Source organism: Antennarius striatus, chromosome 4 (assembly GCF_040054535.1).
Source record: "Antennarius striatus isolate MH-2024 chromosome 4, ASM4005453v1, whole genome shotgun sequence".
Classification (NCBI taxonomy): Eukaryota; Metazoa; Chordata; class Actinopteri; order Lophiiformes; family Antennariidae; genus Antennarius; species Antennarius striatus.
The window spans coordinates 8,050,843-8,069,837 of record NC_090779.1 but is presented as its reverse complement, the minus strand read 5'-3'; the positions used below and the strand labels follow the sequence as shown (position 1 = coordinate 8,069,837).

Here is an 18,995-nt window from a genome sequence, read left to right as displayed (position 1 = left end):
CCATATTCCACAGTCCTATAAACCTAAGTTGGTGTCCCGTTCATCTTATTGGACTGTCAAAAATGAAAAACTAACATGTCAATTTGGGCCTTCTGTGCTTTGTTATTGAAGATAATTTTTTTTTCATTAGTCCTGGAAACAGGAGTGCGCACCCAAGAGGATCCACATGTCAAGAATGAGAGACTGCATGAAAAGTGGTTTGAAAATAACCTGCTGTATTTCTGTACTCAGCCACACCCCACAAAGAGGATAACATAATTACAGAAGTACAGAGCAATGTAAACCACTTGAAAGGCAACAGAAGGGGACGCTACGACTAAATCTGACTGTTGAATACAGGGTAGGGAGGAGGTGGCTGGGAGGGGCAGGGAAACAGCTGATCTATGGTTTACTGAGCCCTCGATCAAGGACACTGTTATAGGAACTTGTGAAAGGGAAAACAAGCCAAACACAACATCACAATGTTTAAACCAAACAAAGCAAACAAGAAGTGCACAGTCAAGGTCCATTAGGTGGTATTTTAAGAGTTAAAGCTTTAAAAAAAAAGGTGATAACAGTTTGGTGATAACATAAATGTGCGCGTATGGCAAATCTGTCTAATTTGGTTTTAAAAAAAAGTCTGAGATATTAGGAGACGGTATAAACTTTCAAAAGTTAAGAGTTTATAAACCAAACTGGTTTTGTAATTAACTCAACTATTCAGGAATAATGGACCAACCAACAATTGATTTTGTGTCTTTAAATTAGAATGAGAATAATATGGTGTTCCACAGAAGCATCCTGAACCAAAACATTATCAAACATATATGTTTGAGATAGAAGTCAATTCAGAGTTGAAAGTCAAAATTATAAAAAAATAAAATCAAAATTATGAAAATTTAAGTTTAGTATTCTAACTTGTTTTCGAGTGGAAAAGACATGTTTTACAACTTCTTTCCTTAAACCCAGAATTCTGTCCTCAGGCAATCAAAACTTCTGTCTACAAGTGGTAAAAAAAAGGATAGTATTGGAGTTGAGGAGACCTCCAGGCTCTGTCTAGAAATAGCTGACAGCTCTAAATGGCTGCCAGGTGCACAGTGACTACTGTATCTGAAAACAAACTTCAGTTGTTGACACTAACATTAAATACTGTTTTATGTTTGCGTGTAAAATGTTAATTTTTCCTCTAAACTTATTCAATAGAGAACTCTTGCCTACTAGCTGAAGTTAGCCTCTGTATGCTAACAGCTATGCACGTGTGTTAGCTGGTTCTACATGCTAGCAGCGGTAGCGGTTCATCCCCAGCCAGCTCACACCATTGGCTTGTGAGGCAGAGCCACGCCCCCCGGCCCCGCCCCTCCAATCGGCTCTGAGGAGCAGCGGTCGGCGGTGGGTGGGTGAAGGGGGGCAGCCTGCCAGCTCGCTGCTCCGCTAGTTGAGGCTCCTCTGGAGGACCGTGACACAGGGCTCACGGTCGGAGTTCAGCGCTGGGACGTCGGGACAGAATTCCTCTGTGTGGGATTACCTGCGTGTACATGAGGACCGAGAGAGAGTCCGTGGGCTCAGAGAGGACTCAACATGCACCGAGTAACGGGAAAAGCGGGAGGGGACAGTTTAATTGAGATGAGCCCGTCAGATTCCGTCAGCGGTGAGTAGCTGTGGAGGCAGTTTCACATGTTATGACGTCTTTTTTTTATTCGTCATTGATTTTGAAATAACGTCTCAACACAAATCAATTAAGACTAACCATTTAAAGGCCTGAATGAAAACTTTGAAAAAGACATATATATATGAAATACTGAACAAAAATAACTCCAAAGTTGCCTTGAAAACATTCTTTTAAAATAATAATGTGGACACGCTGCTAGCATAAACTGAAGCTTTCTAAAAACATGATGCCATAATACTTACAGTATAATTTGTTTACATTTAAATTAGTATCAACTGAACCAGTAGTAAATTCATTATTTAAACATGATTTAAGTCACAGTTGGGACACTTTGAAAGTCTGCGCATTTCCCCTTCAGCGCCATAAGCAGCCCATGATCTAAGTTTTTCTTTCCATAAAGGTAACAGCTGGCCAGCCCAGTGGAAACACACTGTCACCAGCAAACAGCCACTGATCCACCAGAGCAAAACCCTACACCCTCTCAGGCCTGTCGGATAAATGTGAACTTTTAAGCAAACACTTAAACTAGGGAGTGTATTTTAGCCTTTTATGGTATTACAGAATGGAGGATGACTTACAGTGGATGCTCTCCAGTAAACCTCACCAGTATGAATCAGCATTGTAGTGTTATGTTTCATCTGCAGCACAGAGAAAATCATAGACTGCAGCATGACAGGATCATGAAATATAGATGCAATCTATATTTTACCTTAGAGCTGTGTGTACGGAAGTGGTGTTTTCTGTACGTCACCCTCACAACTCCTCAACATCAACACTAACGCTCCAGATCCTGATGATTTTCACATGGTGATGCTTAATGAGATGTCCACAAACCTCAGGAATATCTGGATTATTTATTTTTTGTGGCAGACAGTTGTAAATGTACTCAGGAACTATTGTTGTTGTGTTCCCCAGGCTTTAAATGAACCATAACATGTCACCGACTGCACACATGTAAAAACACCTGAACGGGATTTTCAGCTCATAAAATATTTGTGCACTGAATCAAATCATGTTTAGGATATTTTCACATTCAGTGTAAATTAGACTGGCCCTTTGTTTCTGCTTCAGTGCTCACCCATAAAGCTAATGCAATTTAAAGTTACTTTACATTTTCTTTATGTGAACTGAACTGTTAAAGTAGGTGCACGTGGTCTCGTCAGATGTATGTCTCTAACCATGACGAGAAAATAAAACAAACTGCTGTTATGGAAAGTCTGGCAGTGTGAAATCAGGCTGTGGAATTCATTTAACACCTTATCGAGGTGGCAGCGACCTACTCTGTTAGCAACGTTCTCTTTCATTTGTACAGATGCTAAAGATTATTCATATTTTGAAGGTCATATCACTGTTATTTCAACAAACAGTTCTGTGTGTTGTTGCTGTTATAGAACTCAGTATTGAGCCGAGTTATTAAAGGAATGATTGTTAATAATATTTGTACATGGAGTTTCTTGTGTGTTTGGTTGCTGTGTTGATGAACACGCAGACAGACAGCAGCAGCCTTGAGGCGCTGTGATCAGCTGCTGTAGCTTGAACAAAGCCTTAACTGTGATCATCTAGGTGGGAAACGTCTCTTGGCATAGCTGGCTGCAGAAGTCTGAGCACTCCACTTCTGTTTCCAGCTGGGTTAAGATATGCTCAGCTGTCGATTCACATATGTCATGAATTAAATTAGTGTTGTAAATAATCTGAATGAAAATCAGTATAACTAAGGAAGTCACGTTGTAAATTCAAATTGTTGTGAGTTGTGCTTTTCAAGAGTTAACAGTTAACCCTAAATTTCCACATCCTGCTATAACTCAAGATTTTGCTAACAGTAAACTCCTAATCCTGGATCTGTTCCTGCATCAAGATCCACATCATCATTTTGCTAGCTGCCTTCTGCTCTACACACAACAGGAAAACAGAAGTAGAAAAAGGACCATCAAACAAAAGCCAGTGAAAGCATTAACGTCTTTGGCTGAGGTGGCAGAAGTTCTTTCACTTGTTACCAAGTTGATAATGATGAAATATTAAATACATTTAAAGTCAGAAGCAGTTATTAATTCTTTCAAACCCCCCCCCCCCCCCCCCCCAAAAACAAACTTTTACACCACAGCAATAAGTTCCATGTGGAACTGTTTCAGTTCCTGAACTGTTGAATATTGTTTTGTTGAGGATAAACTACACGTTTAAGTTCCGATACTTTCTTAAAGTTATTTCGTGAGTGAATTTTCTGTGTGGAGTCCAGTCTGAAAATAATGTCAGAGAAAGCATCAATTAGGATAGTGGTGTCTCTATTCAAAGACACAGACATGTCATGTGCATGTTTTTTATTTATATATACTGCTGACAGTTCTTCATGCTTGCTATCGCTGCCTTGTTATTTGTTCATGGATATGTTTCTCTCTGAATGTAAAGATGTTATTACATTACACACGGTGAAATGCAAGTGAAAGTAGAATTAAATGACTTTTTTATTCTTCTGCTACACTGATTATTGGATGCTTTTAACTTTATTGATATTCTAATATTCCTTATTTCTTGCAGATGATATAAATGCCTCATCCAATGCAGGATTCCATCAGGGACAATCAGGGGTAAGCACCAAAGTCACGTTGTGCTCACATTGACTCAATGCCTTCATGCAGATATTTCTGTAACACCACTTAAGGGAAGTTGCCATAGTTATATACATCCAGTCTGTTTAAAAGGGCAGAGGAAGAGTTTGTTTATTCAGCATTTCTAAAGCTGGGCTCTCGCTGCAGGAGAATCGAACCAATTCCTCCATGCATGATTGACCCTTTTTCAACAATTGAAGGGATGTGGAGCCTTGGTCAGTCCTGATGTTTCAATCAGATTGTCTGTTGTTGTGAAGCATTTACTTATCCAATCATAGAAGTCCCCGTCTGCTTGTGCAAATCCATGGCTGCCCTGTTTTAACACTTAAATTATGGATGATTATATCAGGTTGTTTTTTTTTAAAGAGATCACACTAGTCCGTGAGGAACTTCCCAAAGCAGTGGAGGGTGTAGCCAGGCAGCAGTGAACATCTTGCATTAGCTAGCACACAAACACTTTAAACCTCATCTCACCACCAGTTCCAGCTCATAATCGCTTCAACTGTCTTCCCAACCATTTCCTCAACTACACTGGTTTCATCTGTTTTCTGGATTATTGCTCTAACTCCAGGATGAGAATCTAAATGAAATTCCATAATTTGTGTTGAAACATTATTTTTGAAACGCCCATCTTTGACAGAAGATTATCTGTGAAGAACATGACAGCTTTTAATCTCTTGTAGTTTGAGTCCAGCTTTACAGTAGATGGCATCTTCACCTACAGCCTACCTCATGTAAACATGGAAGCAAGGACTGTACTAGCTTTATTTAGATTTCCTTCCTCCATTTTCCTGTTTAAAAGTAAAATGTATTGTCTAGTTGCCAATTCCCCTACAGCCAACAGGCAACATTTGTCAAAACGGTTTAGCTTGTGGATGTTAACCTTAGCTAACAGCCTCAGTGATACTAAACGTTTTTCAGACCTGACTATTTAGCAGTGTGCAGTCTGCCTTGACAGTAAGAGATAACATTCATGCTCCTGTCTATTCTCTCCTTTTCACATTGAACATTAAGTCTCCTTTAACACCTGGTGTGTGTGTAGAGAGTTGTGAGTCTCTCGGCTCCAGCCTGGCCTCCCTGGCCCCGTCTGACCACAGCGACAGCCCACAGTTTGAAGCTCAGACCTTAGAGCAAATCAATGCTTTGACTGGGGTAAGGCACCAGTCGATGATGGAGATGCATGCTGCTGTGATGGTGTCTGCATGTGTTTCTCCAGCCCTTAAACATATAACCAAAGAAGACCCAACTGTGAGTGTGCTTTACTTGCTTTATGTACTTGGTGGTGTTGTTAAGAGGGTGGTTTTTACATAATCTCTAACGACACGTAAGGATAACGCGAGTGTGAGTTGTTTGGAACATTTCTGAAGGTTGATCCGCAGCTTTAGCCCATTGTGTTGAAACTGTTGTGCTTTCAGCCTTTCCCTCACTCTCCCCTCGGTTCCTCCACAGCTGTCCAGAAAGCGGGCGCTTTTCCTGAAGTTTCGTTCCCGGGTATGGCATGGTAAAACAGGCTTGTGATGTGATGCAACTCTATGCATATGTCTGCCCGCCTGACAGCCTTTATCTGCTGCTTGAGGAAAATCTGTTCAGTGTTGAGCTTCTCGCTGGTATTCGACTCTCAGACAATAAAGATGTGATACCCGAGTTGAAATCAATACGCATTTCTTATGAGAGTTGAAGGGCATGTTGTTTTTCTTCTGACCGCTATGGAAACTTGCTAGCATGAGCTACTGGATGCATTGTGAGATCATTAAGGATGGAAAGACTTTTTCACCTGGTTTCTCACCTGTGATAATTTTCTGCTTCACTGAAGAGAAAGTAGCACCTTGGTTTTGCGTAATTAGAGAGTTTACACTTCCACAAGCACACACACACACACACATGCTTATTTTCGGGTGTGGAGGTACTTTAAGAGTATACAGTCTTTACTGTAATCAGGGCCCTACCTTGTGCGCATAACAGGACCGATTTCTGCTGTGGTTCACTGTGTAAGGCACAGTTGGCTTCTCCTTTTGAGGCCTGTCAAACATGACCCTCTTAAATGAGACCTACTGTGTGTTTAATAGTGGTTAATCCTCATAACCTTTGGTTAGTCCAGTCCACCTAAAGGTTATCACTCAGCACATTTGAAGATCTCATGGAGGAATTACAAAGGAGTTGTAATTCCTTTGTAAATATACTGTATGTACGTCTGTGGCCTCTGCCAGCATTACTGAGCACAGGCGCTGATTCATCCATAAGTTCATCCATAAATTGTCGTTGTAAGATTGAAGCAAAGCCGATTGTTTTATCGTCAATTTACACTTGGATGCAGCTCCTGTGGTATGTTGAACTGGATCAGCTCACACTATTCATTAATTGATTGATGAATGGACCATTTTTGGTACTCACGAATAATGTCAGTCACTTTTTAAAAATGAAATCCCAAATGTTAAGTAAAGTGAAAAAACTTCAAGTTGTTGATGGGTGGTCAGACAAAAGAAGTACTTTAAAGATTTTGGATATGTGTTTCCAATCAGTGTTTGGCATTTGAAACAATAAATTATTCCTCTGTTAACCATGGAAATAATGAGTATGTTGATGGAAGATGAAAATATTCATTAATTGCAGATCGATGCAAACATTTCGGAATTGGAGGATTTGCAAGGAAACATGACCTCGCTTAGTGCAATGTTTTTTTTGCATTGTAGTAGAGCTGTAATTCAGAAATTCAGGAGGAACCATTTACTTAATATGTTAATCAGTACAGAACTCTGATTTAAAAAAAATTCTTATTCTTGATATTCTGCAAAAATCAAAGAAGATCAACAGAAACACCTCTTTCTTTTCATAGCATGGACAGAGGATTCTACAGGATATATTTAAAATAAAAAAAACCTTTCCTTTCTTTTGTAGTTTCCATAAATAACTGCTTTGAACATACAAGAAACCCCTCCCTGTAGCTAGCAGCCTATTTATCTTGCACCATGCTCTGAATTCATCCTCCTTTATTAAGATAAAAGACGTCCACATGTCCAAACACCCAGTGGTTAGGGGTTAGTTGGTAAATGTATGTACGTCTGTGGCCTCTGCCGGCCTTACTGAGCACAGGCGCTGATTCCATATGGCTGAGCTGTAATTACAGTAAATTAAAGAGGCTTGCTCATAAAGAAAGCACCCACCCTACCAGGGCTAGCGTAGTTCAGTCTAGTCTGTGAGATAATACACACCAATGGTTATTATTTTAGACAAGGGTATAACATGGACACAAAAGTTATTCTACATATCAGTGCATTAGGACCCTTTGCTGCATATCTGTAGACAGGTACAGGTTGTCTGAGACTGATAAAGGTGGTTTTCCATGATGGTGTCTCATTTGTACACTGTTTAATGGATTGTGCTCCATTTTATATGTCCTTATTGGACAGACTTATGGATTTGGTCAGCTGAGCTTTTCAGCTGAGGTCTTAAAGATCAGACCATAGTGGTTCAATCATGTGATGTCACCTCCACTTGTCTGACGCTGAGCTCTACATATGTTTGCTTCTTAACTATGCTGATGTCATATCTAGGAGTCTCCTTGACTTCTCTCATAGTATTCCTCCTCTTGTCTCCGTCGCACTCCCTCCTCTGGATGTGTGTCGAGTGAAGGCTTGTCCTGAGAGGTGGGGGGTGGAATGGAAGGAGCTGCTTTGCTTAGCAGATGAAAGTGGTGTGGTGCTTTCAGAGCCGGACTGCTATTGGTGGAGGAAGGCATTTTTGCTCTATCTAGCATCCAGCCTTTCTGCTGATGCATCATAGCCGTGGAGGGAGTGGGCCATGGAGGTAAAGTGCTCATCCTTTCCTTTGTTGTGTTGATGATCAGCACAGACAGTATAGCAGCCTTAGATAAGGCTGAGAGGGATGTTTTAGTAGTTGTAATGCTGAACGAGTTGAATTGTCTGCAGGCCTGTGTAGGCAGCTTGTGTAGTGATGAGCAGTCATCACAGAGGTTCATAGCACATGGTTATTTTTAGCGTCCAGAACAGCTGAAGCAGCGCCGACAGCAAGCAGTCCTGCCTTCATGTCCAACCTCAGAGCATTCCTGTGCTGTTCGTTTCTCCTCAGTCATGTAGCTTCGAGCGTTGGCTGATAAGTCATACTCTGAGTTCCTTTAGCCTCCTGGGCAGTTCATTTCATTCACTGTGGAATCCAGGATTTGCAGGAAAGCACAGGCAAATCAAGTCAAACTATGTCAGGGGCCTCAGCCTGATAAGGCTGCTAAATGACTGCTGTGAAGAGAAGGGTATTTATGGATTTGTAGTCCTCTGTGTGGCTCCTTCGCTAACCTGATACAGTATGTTCAATTAGATGACGGATGACCTGAAATATAAGGATTTCACAGGGGTCTGGATTGTATTCTGTCGTTAAAAGCCCTTCCTCCTGTAATTCAATAAACTGTACAAAGGAAACCTATTAGTCACATGGAATATCCTCCTTTTAAAATGCTGTGTGTTTGCAGTGAAAACATGCTAATCAGTGTTTTTGTTGTTTGATAGCGTTGAGTGTGATGTGTTGCGGACCCAGTGACACATGCTTCTGTCTGACACTGTGCTCTGCCGTGTTTAATGCATCCACAGATTTGATGACTTCACACTGTATCTGTGTGTGTTTAAATCTTGTAATCTGTGATCTATCTCTTCATAGATTGACAAACAACAGCACAGCAAAGACTCTGTGTTCTTCCGTGATGGTTTACGCAGGATTGATTTTGTCCTGTCATACATTGATGATAAAGACGGTGAGAGAAAGCAGGTAAGAAAAAACCTCTGGGCGATGAAACCTCTGCTCCCAGCTTCAGGTCATTATTCTCTAATAAGCGATGATCTGTACATTTGTGTATGTTATTATTGTCCAATAAAGAAGAATAACAGTGAATGTCCTGTCTAAATAAGAACATATCGAAATCTTAGCTGATGTGAATTCAAGTTGCAGATACGGCGTCCACATGACAACGTAGACTTGGCATTTTCAAAAAACTTCACATTGGCCAGCATTTTCAAAAAGTTGTGTTTTTGTCCTGGATATCTGCATTGTTGTGTGAATGAAATGCGTAACCGCAACAAAAAAGTTGCGTTTTGAAAAGATCTGGCACCGTGTGGACGGGGCCTCCGTCTTCTGATACTGAGCTGTTATTCTTCACACGTCTGTGTTACCCTCCTTCTGCATGAGACAGTCACTGAGTCAACAGTCAGACTTCTGGCCTGTACAGGAACTCATTCATTCTTTCCACTGAGCACAGCAGGGCAAACTAGAGGCCAGTTCCTGTGTGTCATCCACACACATAAAACATGACAGCAAATTTCAGCTCTAATGAGGACAGACACCTTATTTCTGTCAGTTTGTTTAAACCAAAAATTTAAACCTCATTTCAAATGTTACAATAGCCTTCCTATTTTTACAGTTAGTTTGAACACTTCATGGTTTCATGCATCTTCCCCCTGCTGACTGTTCCCTTTGGTTTCCTGTTTATTTGTATCTTTCCAGATATGCTCGTCCTGCATGTTGTATTTTATTCTCACTGCCTGAGTCGACTTTAATCAGGCCTCAAGACAGCTGAACTGTTTACTTCACAAATCTGTAGAGTTTATCTTTCTATTCTTTGTTTTTTCTTCTACACCCCTTAGTTGTATACCCTCAGTCATATACCGGTACCTTAAATTATGGCGAACGTCATCCATCATGTTAGAACATATGCTTCTTTATTTTACAACCTCAAATATCACTATATGAACTCGTTTTGCATATAATTATTTTCCACATAGTTTTTGCTTGTATATATTTTACAATAAATGTCACTGTGGTAAATATTGGAGTTAAATTTTACCAATGTGACTGACCAATGTGAGTGTATGTGATGTTTTTCTCTGCAGGAGAGGAGGAAGGTCTACGAGGCAAATCTAGAGAAAGTTGGTCTGGAGCTTGAGACGGAAGATAAATCTGTAAGAGCATCCAGTTATTGATCTGATTGTGTAAAAGCGTCTCAAGTGACCCACAAGAATACATGTAGAGTACTGAATTTGTGTTGGTACTGCATATTGTATCATGTATCACATGCCGCCTAGCAGACTGTTTTAGACAAATGAAATAAAACTGTAGGAAACTCAAGCACTGCCATACAAAGTGAATTTGACCATTAATCTACCAAATCAAATTTCAGAGAGCTTTTTTGTGGACTATTATTATGTGTTATTATCTGTGAATGAGTACGTACTGTTCTTTGCTGCCATTGTCATCAGGAGTCAGAAGATGGGAAGACATATTTCGTAAAGATCCACGCTCCATGGGAAGTGTTGGCCACCTACGCAGATGTGCTAAAGATAAAGGTCCCTTTTAAAGTCAATGACATCCCAGACAACAGCGAGATGCCCATGAACTGGCTGTCCACACCTTTCCGCCTGCCGGACCACATCATGCACCCCGAGGCCGACTTTTTCACTGCCCCCTTCGACAAGAGCAAGTCCGACTTCTTCCTGATCGATGACCAAGAGACCTTCTTCCCTCCTTCTACTCGCAACAGGATTGTAAGGAGGAGGCTTCGACCATGCTTTTACCCATAAATGAAATATTTTACCTGACATGACTGAGTTGCACTTTCATTAAGGCTTCTTTAAATAACAAACTTCAAATTTAGTTTGTTGTGTGCTTTTAACGGTTGACTGCCCTGAAGTGTTGTGAATCCAGAAACAAATTGTAGTTATGTTTTAATGTATCCCTTCACAGGTCTATTACATCCTGTCACGATGCTCATATTTCAAGGATGAATGTGCAGACAAAGATAAGAAAGGAATCAAGAGGCTGCTCAACAACGGCACCTACACTGCTGCCTTCCCACTGCATGACGTGAGCATTTTATGAGTGAATTCTGGCGCTATTTTATCACTGGAACAGGACACAGTGTCCTCAGTGGATTATGCATACTTATTTTTCTTTCATATCTTTCATTCTTTATCTTTCATCTTGTTGATTGCAATTTTTGATGTCACATTATGAAGATGAAATCTATTTAATATGTTAAATATGTTTAATAAATGTAAAACTGAAATGCGTTCTTCTCTTCACAGTCTAGATACTGGACAAGATCGAAGGACTCAAACTGTGAAAGTGAGCGATATAATCTCTACAAATACTGGGCCGGGTTTCTCTGTTTCTTCAAAGAGCAGCCCCTCAATCTAGTAAGGTACGACTAAACAACAAAGGAGTCACAGTATTTAAAGCACATTTAGTCAGCATTTACTTGGTGTCAGAAGAATTTGCAGCATGTGTTTCCTCTCAACAGGAAGTATTATGGAGAAAAGATTGGTCTTTATTTTGCATGGCTGGGTTTCTACACTGAGATGCTGTTGTTTGCTGCAGTAGTAGGAACCATGTGTTTCATCTATGGATTCCTCACCTATGACAACAACGAGTGGAGGTGATTTTTTACAAAGAATAAGTATTGCAGCTCCTTCAGGTCCTTCAGGTTGCATTATTTTATGTGTAATTTCTGTGGCTTCTTTTGAGAAAGTTATTTTTTCTTGCAGTAAAGAGATCTGTAGCGATGAAGTTGGAGGTAATATTGTCATGTGCCCGTTATGTGACAAGAAATGTGGCTACTGGAAACTCAACTCAACGTGTAACTCCTCATGGGTGAGGCTTTAATTGTTTTGTTCATATATTATTCATTCTGTAAACACAAAGGGGATTTAGTAAGTGGTTACAGCTAAATGTGAACAAACTGTTTTTTTCTCTGAAACTCAACATTTATCAAATGTCTTCTTTCAGCAATCACACCTGTTTGACAATGTGGGAACAGTGTTTTTTGCCATATTTATGGGGATATGGGGTGAGTATAAATGTCTGCTCTTTGCATTTTGTGTAGAATTGTGCTCATTTTAAATCACATACGCATAAACGTAGTCGAGGTGAATTGGTTTCAAACCACTTAAACTTTGGTTTTGCTGCCCTGCAGTGACTCTATTCCTGGAGTTCTGGAAGAGGCGGCAAGCTCGTCTCGAGTACGAGTGGGATCTGGTCGACTTTGAAGAGGAACAACAGCAGTTGCAGCTCCGGCCGGAGTACGAGACCAAGTGCACCAACCGCAAGATGAACCGCATCACTCAGGTGTTTGTGTTCTCATGAGGCGTTCGTGTGATAGTGGTGGAATATGTAGCTCTAGATCTGTAAGGCTGTTCCTACTGGATGAAGGGTCTTCTCACTGAGTTAGTTGCAGTTATTCATTATAGCAGGTCGTGGAATAATCAGAGGTTTGAAGGGAGACTCTTTGATTAAGGTGGTGATGGCATCAGAAGCAGACTAGTGAAATGCCCAGAAACAGGGTGCTGTAATTTGTGTTGACCACATCCCACCCATCTTTAGGAAATGGAGTTGGTTCTTGACCGGACTCCTTCTCATCTATTGGGGAAATTGCTTCTGTGCTGGTCCACCGTGGTACTATGGGTAAGGGTAGCACTTAATGTGGAATGTCAGACTGGTGTGGGGGAGGTTTTGGTGTGGTAGAGTTTGTGTGGATAACACAGACATTTCTGGAAAGACTGAGCGGCATGAGTTTCTTTCTGGACCATATTACTGTTTCTGTCCTGGGTTTCTCTCTCTTGGAGAATGCCAGGATAAAGAATTTGACTCAGGCTAAAAAGAGCAGGGTGACTTATTCTGCCTCGCATGTGAGGCCCATGGTAATTAAAGGAACTTGGCCTTTTAGAGCTGTCTTTTCAGGATATAATAAAGGGTGACTGACTCCCATGTCCATGCTTTGCTTGCTTATGATTTAGGAAATGGAGCCATACTTACCCATAACAAGCAAGTGTGCACGCATATGTCTGTCTGGAGCCACCGTCCTGTTCTGGGTGAGCATTGCACCTTTGATTTGGTTCATACTTATAAACAGATTTCATTTTATACTTGTTTTCACACCTTAGATCCTTTTGTCTGTCCATCATTAATCACCATTAATATGTTGCGACAAAAGTTAGTAAATTTTGAAGAAATGGAGCTCATCTTTTTAAAGCTCAGGACACATCCCATTCTTGACATTTGTGGGATATTTCTGATGTGTGCACACCTCAAGCATGAGACTGAACTGTTAGCATCTTTGTCGTCAATAATTTACGTGGCTTCACTCTTACGTCTGTCTGTGTATTAATGTTTGCACTCACATGTGGGTTGCTGTGGTGTTCTTGTCGTACTTTGGTGCGTTGTGACTTCCTCTGGTCGTCTGTCATTTTGTCACTCTTGTCTCTGTCCTGAAGATCTCATTGATCATTGCCTGTATCATCGGGGTGATTGCGTACCGCCTGGCAGTTTACGCTGCTTTCGCCAGCATCATGAAGGACAGTCCCACCACCCACCTGCAGGTGGTCGGCCCCTTCATCACTCCGCAGCTGGCCACCTCCGTCACCGCCTCCTGCATCAACTTTGTCATCATCATGATCCTCAACCTCATGTATGAAAGAGTGGCTGTTTGGATCACTGACATGGGTGAGGGTCAGAGCAAAGGACAAATTGTTGTGTAATTCCTGTTGTTCTGTACATTAAAATGATTCTTTAAGTACTTGAGCTGTGAAAATATCTTCTCTTTTGGTTTATTGTTTACTTATTTATTATCTCCCACTATTTGACAGAAATTCCAAAGACCCACCTGGAATACGAGAACAAACTGACAGTGAAGATGTTCCTCTTCCAGTTCGTTAACTACTACTCTTCCTGTTTCTACGTGGCCTTTTTTAAGGGCAAGTTTGTTGGCTATCCTGGAGATTATGCCTACATGTTTGGGAAGTGGAGCAAACTGAGGAATGAGGAGGTACCAGATATAACTCCCTGACACCTCAGTAGACAAGCACCAACACAAGCCTTCATGTTAATATCTCCCCGTCCCTCCTCTCTCTTCTCCTGTACATTTAGTGTGACCCTGGCGGCTGTCTGATCGAGCTGACCACCCAGCTGGTCATCGTGATGACCGGTAAACAGGTGTGGGGGAATATCCAGGAGGCTCTGGTCCCGTAAGTACGACAGCCGACCTGACCACTCAGAGCACCTACAGTATACAGAGGAACTAAAGACCTCATGGGTCATAGCTGATTAACTTTTTAAAGTTTTTTTTGTTTCTGCTATGATATTATTGTCAGAAAATAAATTGAGGATTCAGAAAAGTGTTCAAATTAATGTCAAACTTTGCATCCACCTGTAAACCTATGTAGAGTGAGTAAGTTTGTTGAAGAAAATATGTAAACAAAGTCAATAGCATTCAAACAAGTAATTATGATATTCAAAGAGAAAAGAGAACATATATTAACATGTAGGAAAAGTAGTGCAGTAAAAACATCTCTCACTCTGAGACACTAAAACCTGCCATTAATGCTATATCAGTCACATCAGTGTTTTTGCTGCAATGACATGTAAATCTCCAGGCAAAACAAGTCAAGATATCAACCTTGACTGGAAGATAATTTTTGTTTATAGCCTGTATTTGACGAAACGGCTGGAAGAGAACAGGAAATGAAGGAGTGAGAGGAAAAAAAAGCGGCAGGAGGCCTGGGTTTCTGCCTCAGTGACAGGCTGATTGGATACTGAATACACAGGGAATGGATCTACATTTAAAACAAAGTCATCTATAAATATGCAATGATTACAATTAAATACAGTCTCCACTGTAAACCGGTGATAAGTGACTCGTTTTAACTCTCTATTGCCCCCTGTGGTCTTTCAGATGGCTGATGAACTGGTGGGGCAGCAGGAAGGCCCGCAGGCACCCAGAGAGTCTGTACAGCCGCTGGGAGCAGGACCATGACCTGCAGGGCTTTGGACAGCTGGGCCTCTTCTACGAGTACCTGGAAATGGGTAAACACTTAGTGTCAAGGGATTCATCTGGTCTCACAAGGATGATGATGTCCACTCAGGGCGAGTCCTCATCCTTCCACAGACAGATGTGTGTTCTGTCTGTGTTCCGGCCGGATGCTCTGGCAGCTTTTCCGAAACAACATTTAAGCAGTCTTACAACAGCATAATTCAAAAGTGAATTCTTGGTATTCAGCTGTGGACATTCCTGCAGCCAGCATTCCAACTTTACTTCCCCTCACAACTTGGGACGTGGCATTATGTTGTGTCATGAAAGGACACATTAAAAATCCTTTTATTGTAACCAGTCCAACACAAAAATATGTAATAGTGATGTTAAGTCAGTAGCTTGATAGGCCACATTATTCAGGAGGATTGATTATGTGCTCATAAAAAGATTTAAACAAAATATTGCTGAAAGAAAACGGTCTATATTTATGCTGGCTGGATGGCAGCTGGCTGGTTGGATGGATGGATGGATGGATGGATGGACGGATGGATGGATAAATGGATGGATGCAGTCTGCTATAGATTCTGCAGGTGGTGCTGTTTCCAACCTGGTGTCTAAAGTCTCTCTCTTGTCTGTGGCCCAGTGATTCAGTTTGGTTTCATCACACTTTTCGTGGCCTCCTTCCCTCTGGCCCCCCTGTTGGCGTTGGTCAACAACATCATTGAGGTTAGAGTGGACGCCTGGAAGCTCACCACTCAGTTCAGAAGACCTGTGGCAGCGAAGGCCCACATTATCGGTGCCTGGCAGGAAATCCTCAATGGGATGGCCATCCTCTCTGTCGTCACAAACGTGCGTGCTGGACTCTGCATGCTTTGGACCAATTTTTTGCTGTTCATAGTCATTATTCCATTGCTTTCCCTGTTTTCTAGGCATTCATCGTGGCCTTCACCTCTGATATGATTCCCCGGCTGGTGTACATGTATGCCTACCAGCCGGAGGGTGAGATGAACATGAAAGGCTACATCAACAATAGCCTGTCAGTGTTTAATATCTCTGAGTTCCAGCCAGACAACAGGCCTGAAGACGGGGAGAACCCTTTCTGGTTCAACAGTTCCATCACTACCTGCAGGTAACAGGGTGATCTCTGGATGATACATGATTAAGTGCAAGTATTTATAAATTGTATAAATCTTCAGTGCATTCATCTTGATTAAAACAACCAATTACTTTTCTTTGTGCAGAATGTTCTCTTATGTCATTTAATATATATATTTTACTTTCACAGTATATTATCTGATTTTATTTTAAACATGCAGCTTCCACACATCGTTCTTTTTGTTCTGGGGCAGGTTTGTTTAATTAGGGAAAGGTTGTTTGGGATTGGCAAATTAACGTTTTTGTCACTAGTCTTTTATATATTACAAAAAGAATTAGTAAAGAAGGTTTAGAATCATCACAAAGGGACCAAACCTTCCCTACATACAGACATACAACCATCTTAAAATAGACAAAAATAAATATTAATCTACTGAAGTCATAAATACATCTCAGCTGTACCGACATCACCACCATTTAACATGAATGAACATTTCACCTTACATCACAGAGCTGCGTGGTCAATATTACATGTGTACCAAATGTCTAAGTACTCATTTGAAGATGCTTATAAATATACATCGTCACAATCTTGAATATAACCGTTTATGAAAACAAGCAGGATATTGAAACAGTCTTCCTGTGTAGGTATCGTGACTACCGCTACCCTCCAGGCCATGAGAAGCAGTACTCCCACACGATGCAGTTCTGGCACATTCTGGCTGCAAAGCTCGCGTTCATCATTATCATGGAGGTAAAACCAGGCTGCAATCTCAACGGCACAGCTCCCTCTGTGGCTTCCGTCTGTTAGGTTAAACTAACCGATCGTACCCGTCTTCCTCCGCAGCACGTTGTGTTCATGGTCAAGTTTTTCGTGGCCTGGATGATTCCCGACGTTCCCTCCGATGTGAGGGCTCGGATAAAGAGAGAGCGCTACTTGGTGCAGGAGTATCTCCACAACTACGAAGTGGAGAAGCTGAAGCTGCAGCTCAGCCAAAACAACCACAATGAGTGTACCTGCCCACCCACCATCTACCCGTCCATACCCCAACACGAGGTGCTGTCCGAGTGTCTCTAGCCCCCCAGCTGCTGACCCATCAGCTGGTCATGATGGAAGGACACGGCCCAGATGGCGCTGCTTGTGTCTTATGATGCTGACCATGATTTTGCTGTAGTGCATGTGTTGTTTGTGCAGTACATGCACACAAAACGTTTTCTCCTTAACAACCGGTTGCCTTAGTTCTCAGTTATCCCTGTGCTACCATCAGCTACTAATGTGCTGATGATGGAGCTGCACACAGATGAAAGACAAACCCTCCATGCATGCAGAATGATGAGGCACAAGAGTTAACCTTATATTTATGTCTCTGTTGTCACTGTAGTACTGAAGATAATCCAAAGTTGCTGCAAGGAAGAGCAGCTCTTTAATGTCAATGCAGTGTTTTTATTAAAAAACCACTATCAGAAGCCCAGGATTGATTACCTACACTTATTGTTGACTCTATCTGCCATAGAATATCTGATTATTGGAAAAAGCTGTATGAAGTCTTCTAGTATCAAGTACTGTATGTTTGTGTCCCACAGTTGTGTTCTTTTCTGTTGCTGCAACAAATGTGAGCGTTGTTTAGTTGACAGCTTTGAAGTCAGAGCCCAGATGCTACACGTATATACCTAAATGTTTTCCGACCAGCTAATTGGCTGGCCACGTTGTTGCTTTAATCTCATGGCGCCTGTAGCTTCGTATGAAGTCGACCCTGTGCTGCTGTGACCACTGTGAGTTAAGGACGGGTTAGGTCCGGCGACGGCCAGTTTTTGAGCAGCTGGTGCGTGTTGACTGTCGACAGCGAGTCGTGTTCCTGGAGCTGAGAAAAGCCCCAACAGAGTAAAGAGATCTCTTTTTAATGCGCCTGTGTTTACCAACATGTCACCACTAATGAAAGCCTGCCCCTGCCGACTGAACTATGTTTGCTCCATCACACAAAGCACTCCGGCCATCGCCCGCGTCTTCTAGTTTCCTCAGCTGTGTCTGTAGATATTGAGAAAAAAAAAAGTCGCACAAAGCACTTAATGAAGCATGCCTACCAGGTCACAAACATGTCAGTGTCACAACGCTAACTAGAAATATTTTTTATCAGTGTTTTCGTTCCAACAGTTTGTTATAATCTTTATTTTAATTGAACAAGTTTACTGTATGTAAGAAGGAGTAACCTGCTTTGGTTTTGATTTTCATACTCAGAACGACGTAGCCCTTTGTTTTTAAAAGACATGAAGGATATTTCTTGTTGATCTGTTCGCCTACGTAGAAATATGTGTTAAGTATTAGTTTGTGAATTGTTTGAATTTTACGTTGAATTCCTGCCTCACCGTGTAACAAACGCAGGGAAGTAAATGCATGTGTTTCTGATGTGTGAATGTGTCACCAAATGGTCAAGAGCAATGTTGGACTCTTCCAGTTTCTCTTCTCAAGCTCTGCACTCAGACTCGCCTTTTGATGCCTTATTACATCTGAATCTTATTTGTTTTCTATAATGGTTCCTTCTACACCTCCTTTAACACATTTTTCTTATGTCCTCTTTTGTAATGCTTCAGAACTGTTTTATTTTTTACATGAACGTGGTTGTAATAATGAACCTGTTTAACATATAATTAATTTCTGTCATTTTTTTTTGTATTCGATTTGCATCTCCAAAAATAAATGACTTGTTCCACTCGTTATGGTGTGTCTTGAATACCGTGGACCATCAGCTCCTTTCCTGAGGACATGAAAGATGCTTTTCACATAACAGATGGTCTGAGAGAACGCTGATAACTGCTCAGTGTTTGCTCTCACTGCTAGGTGGGTGGGTTT

At 41.3% G+C, this 18,995-nt stretch overlaps 1 protein-coding gene across 2 annotated transcripts; it reads left to right on the top strand.

The window, feature by feature from the left end:
• Window positions 1-1,373: 1,373 nt before the first annotated feature.
• Window positions 1,374-18,860, top strand: ano5a (anoctamin 5a). Of its 2 annotated transcripts, XM_068312115.1 has the most exons (21): window positions 1,374-1,627; window positions 4,181-4,230; window positions 5,266-5,403; window positions 8,917-9,024; window positions 10,143-10,211; window positions 10,509-10,793; window positions 10,993-11,112; window positions 11,334-11,449; window positions 11,549-11,683; window positions 11,793-11,898; window positions 12,034-12,094; window positions 12,221-12,372; window positions 13,041-13,115; window positions 13,518-13,746; window positions 13,890-14,068; window positions 14,170-14,267; window positions 14,975-15,105; window positions 15,696-15,901; window positions 15,982-16,181; window positions 16,796-16,901; window positions 16,995-18,860. In XM_068312115.1, exons 1-21 carry the CDS (start codon window positions 1,558-1,560, stop codon window positions 17,223-17,225), a joined length of 2,865 nt encoding a protein of 954 aa, XP_068168216.1. In that variant the 5' UTR covers window positions 1,374-1,557; the 3' UTR covers window positions 17,226-18,860. The 2 variants fall into 2 exon arrangements, with proteins under 2 accessions (XP_068168216.1, XP_068168217.1); XM_068312116.1 differs by lacking the exon at window positions 5,266-5,403 and having other exon boundaries at window positions 1,375-1,627.
• Window positions 18,861-18,995: the final 135 nt, after the last annotated feature.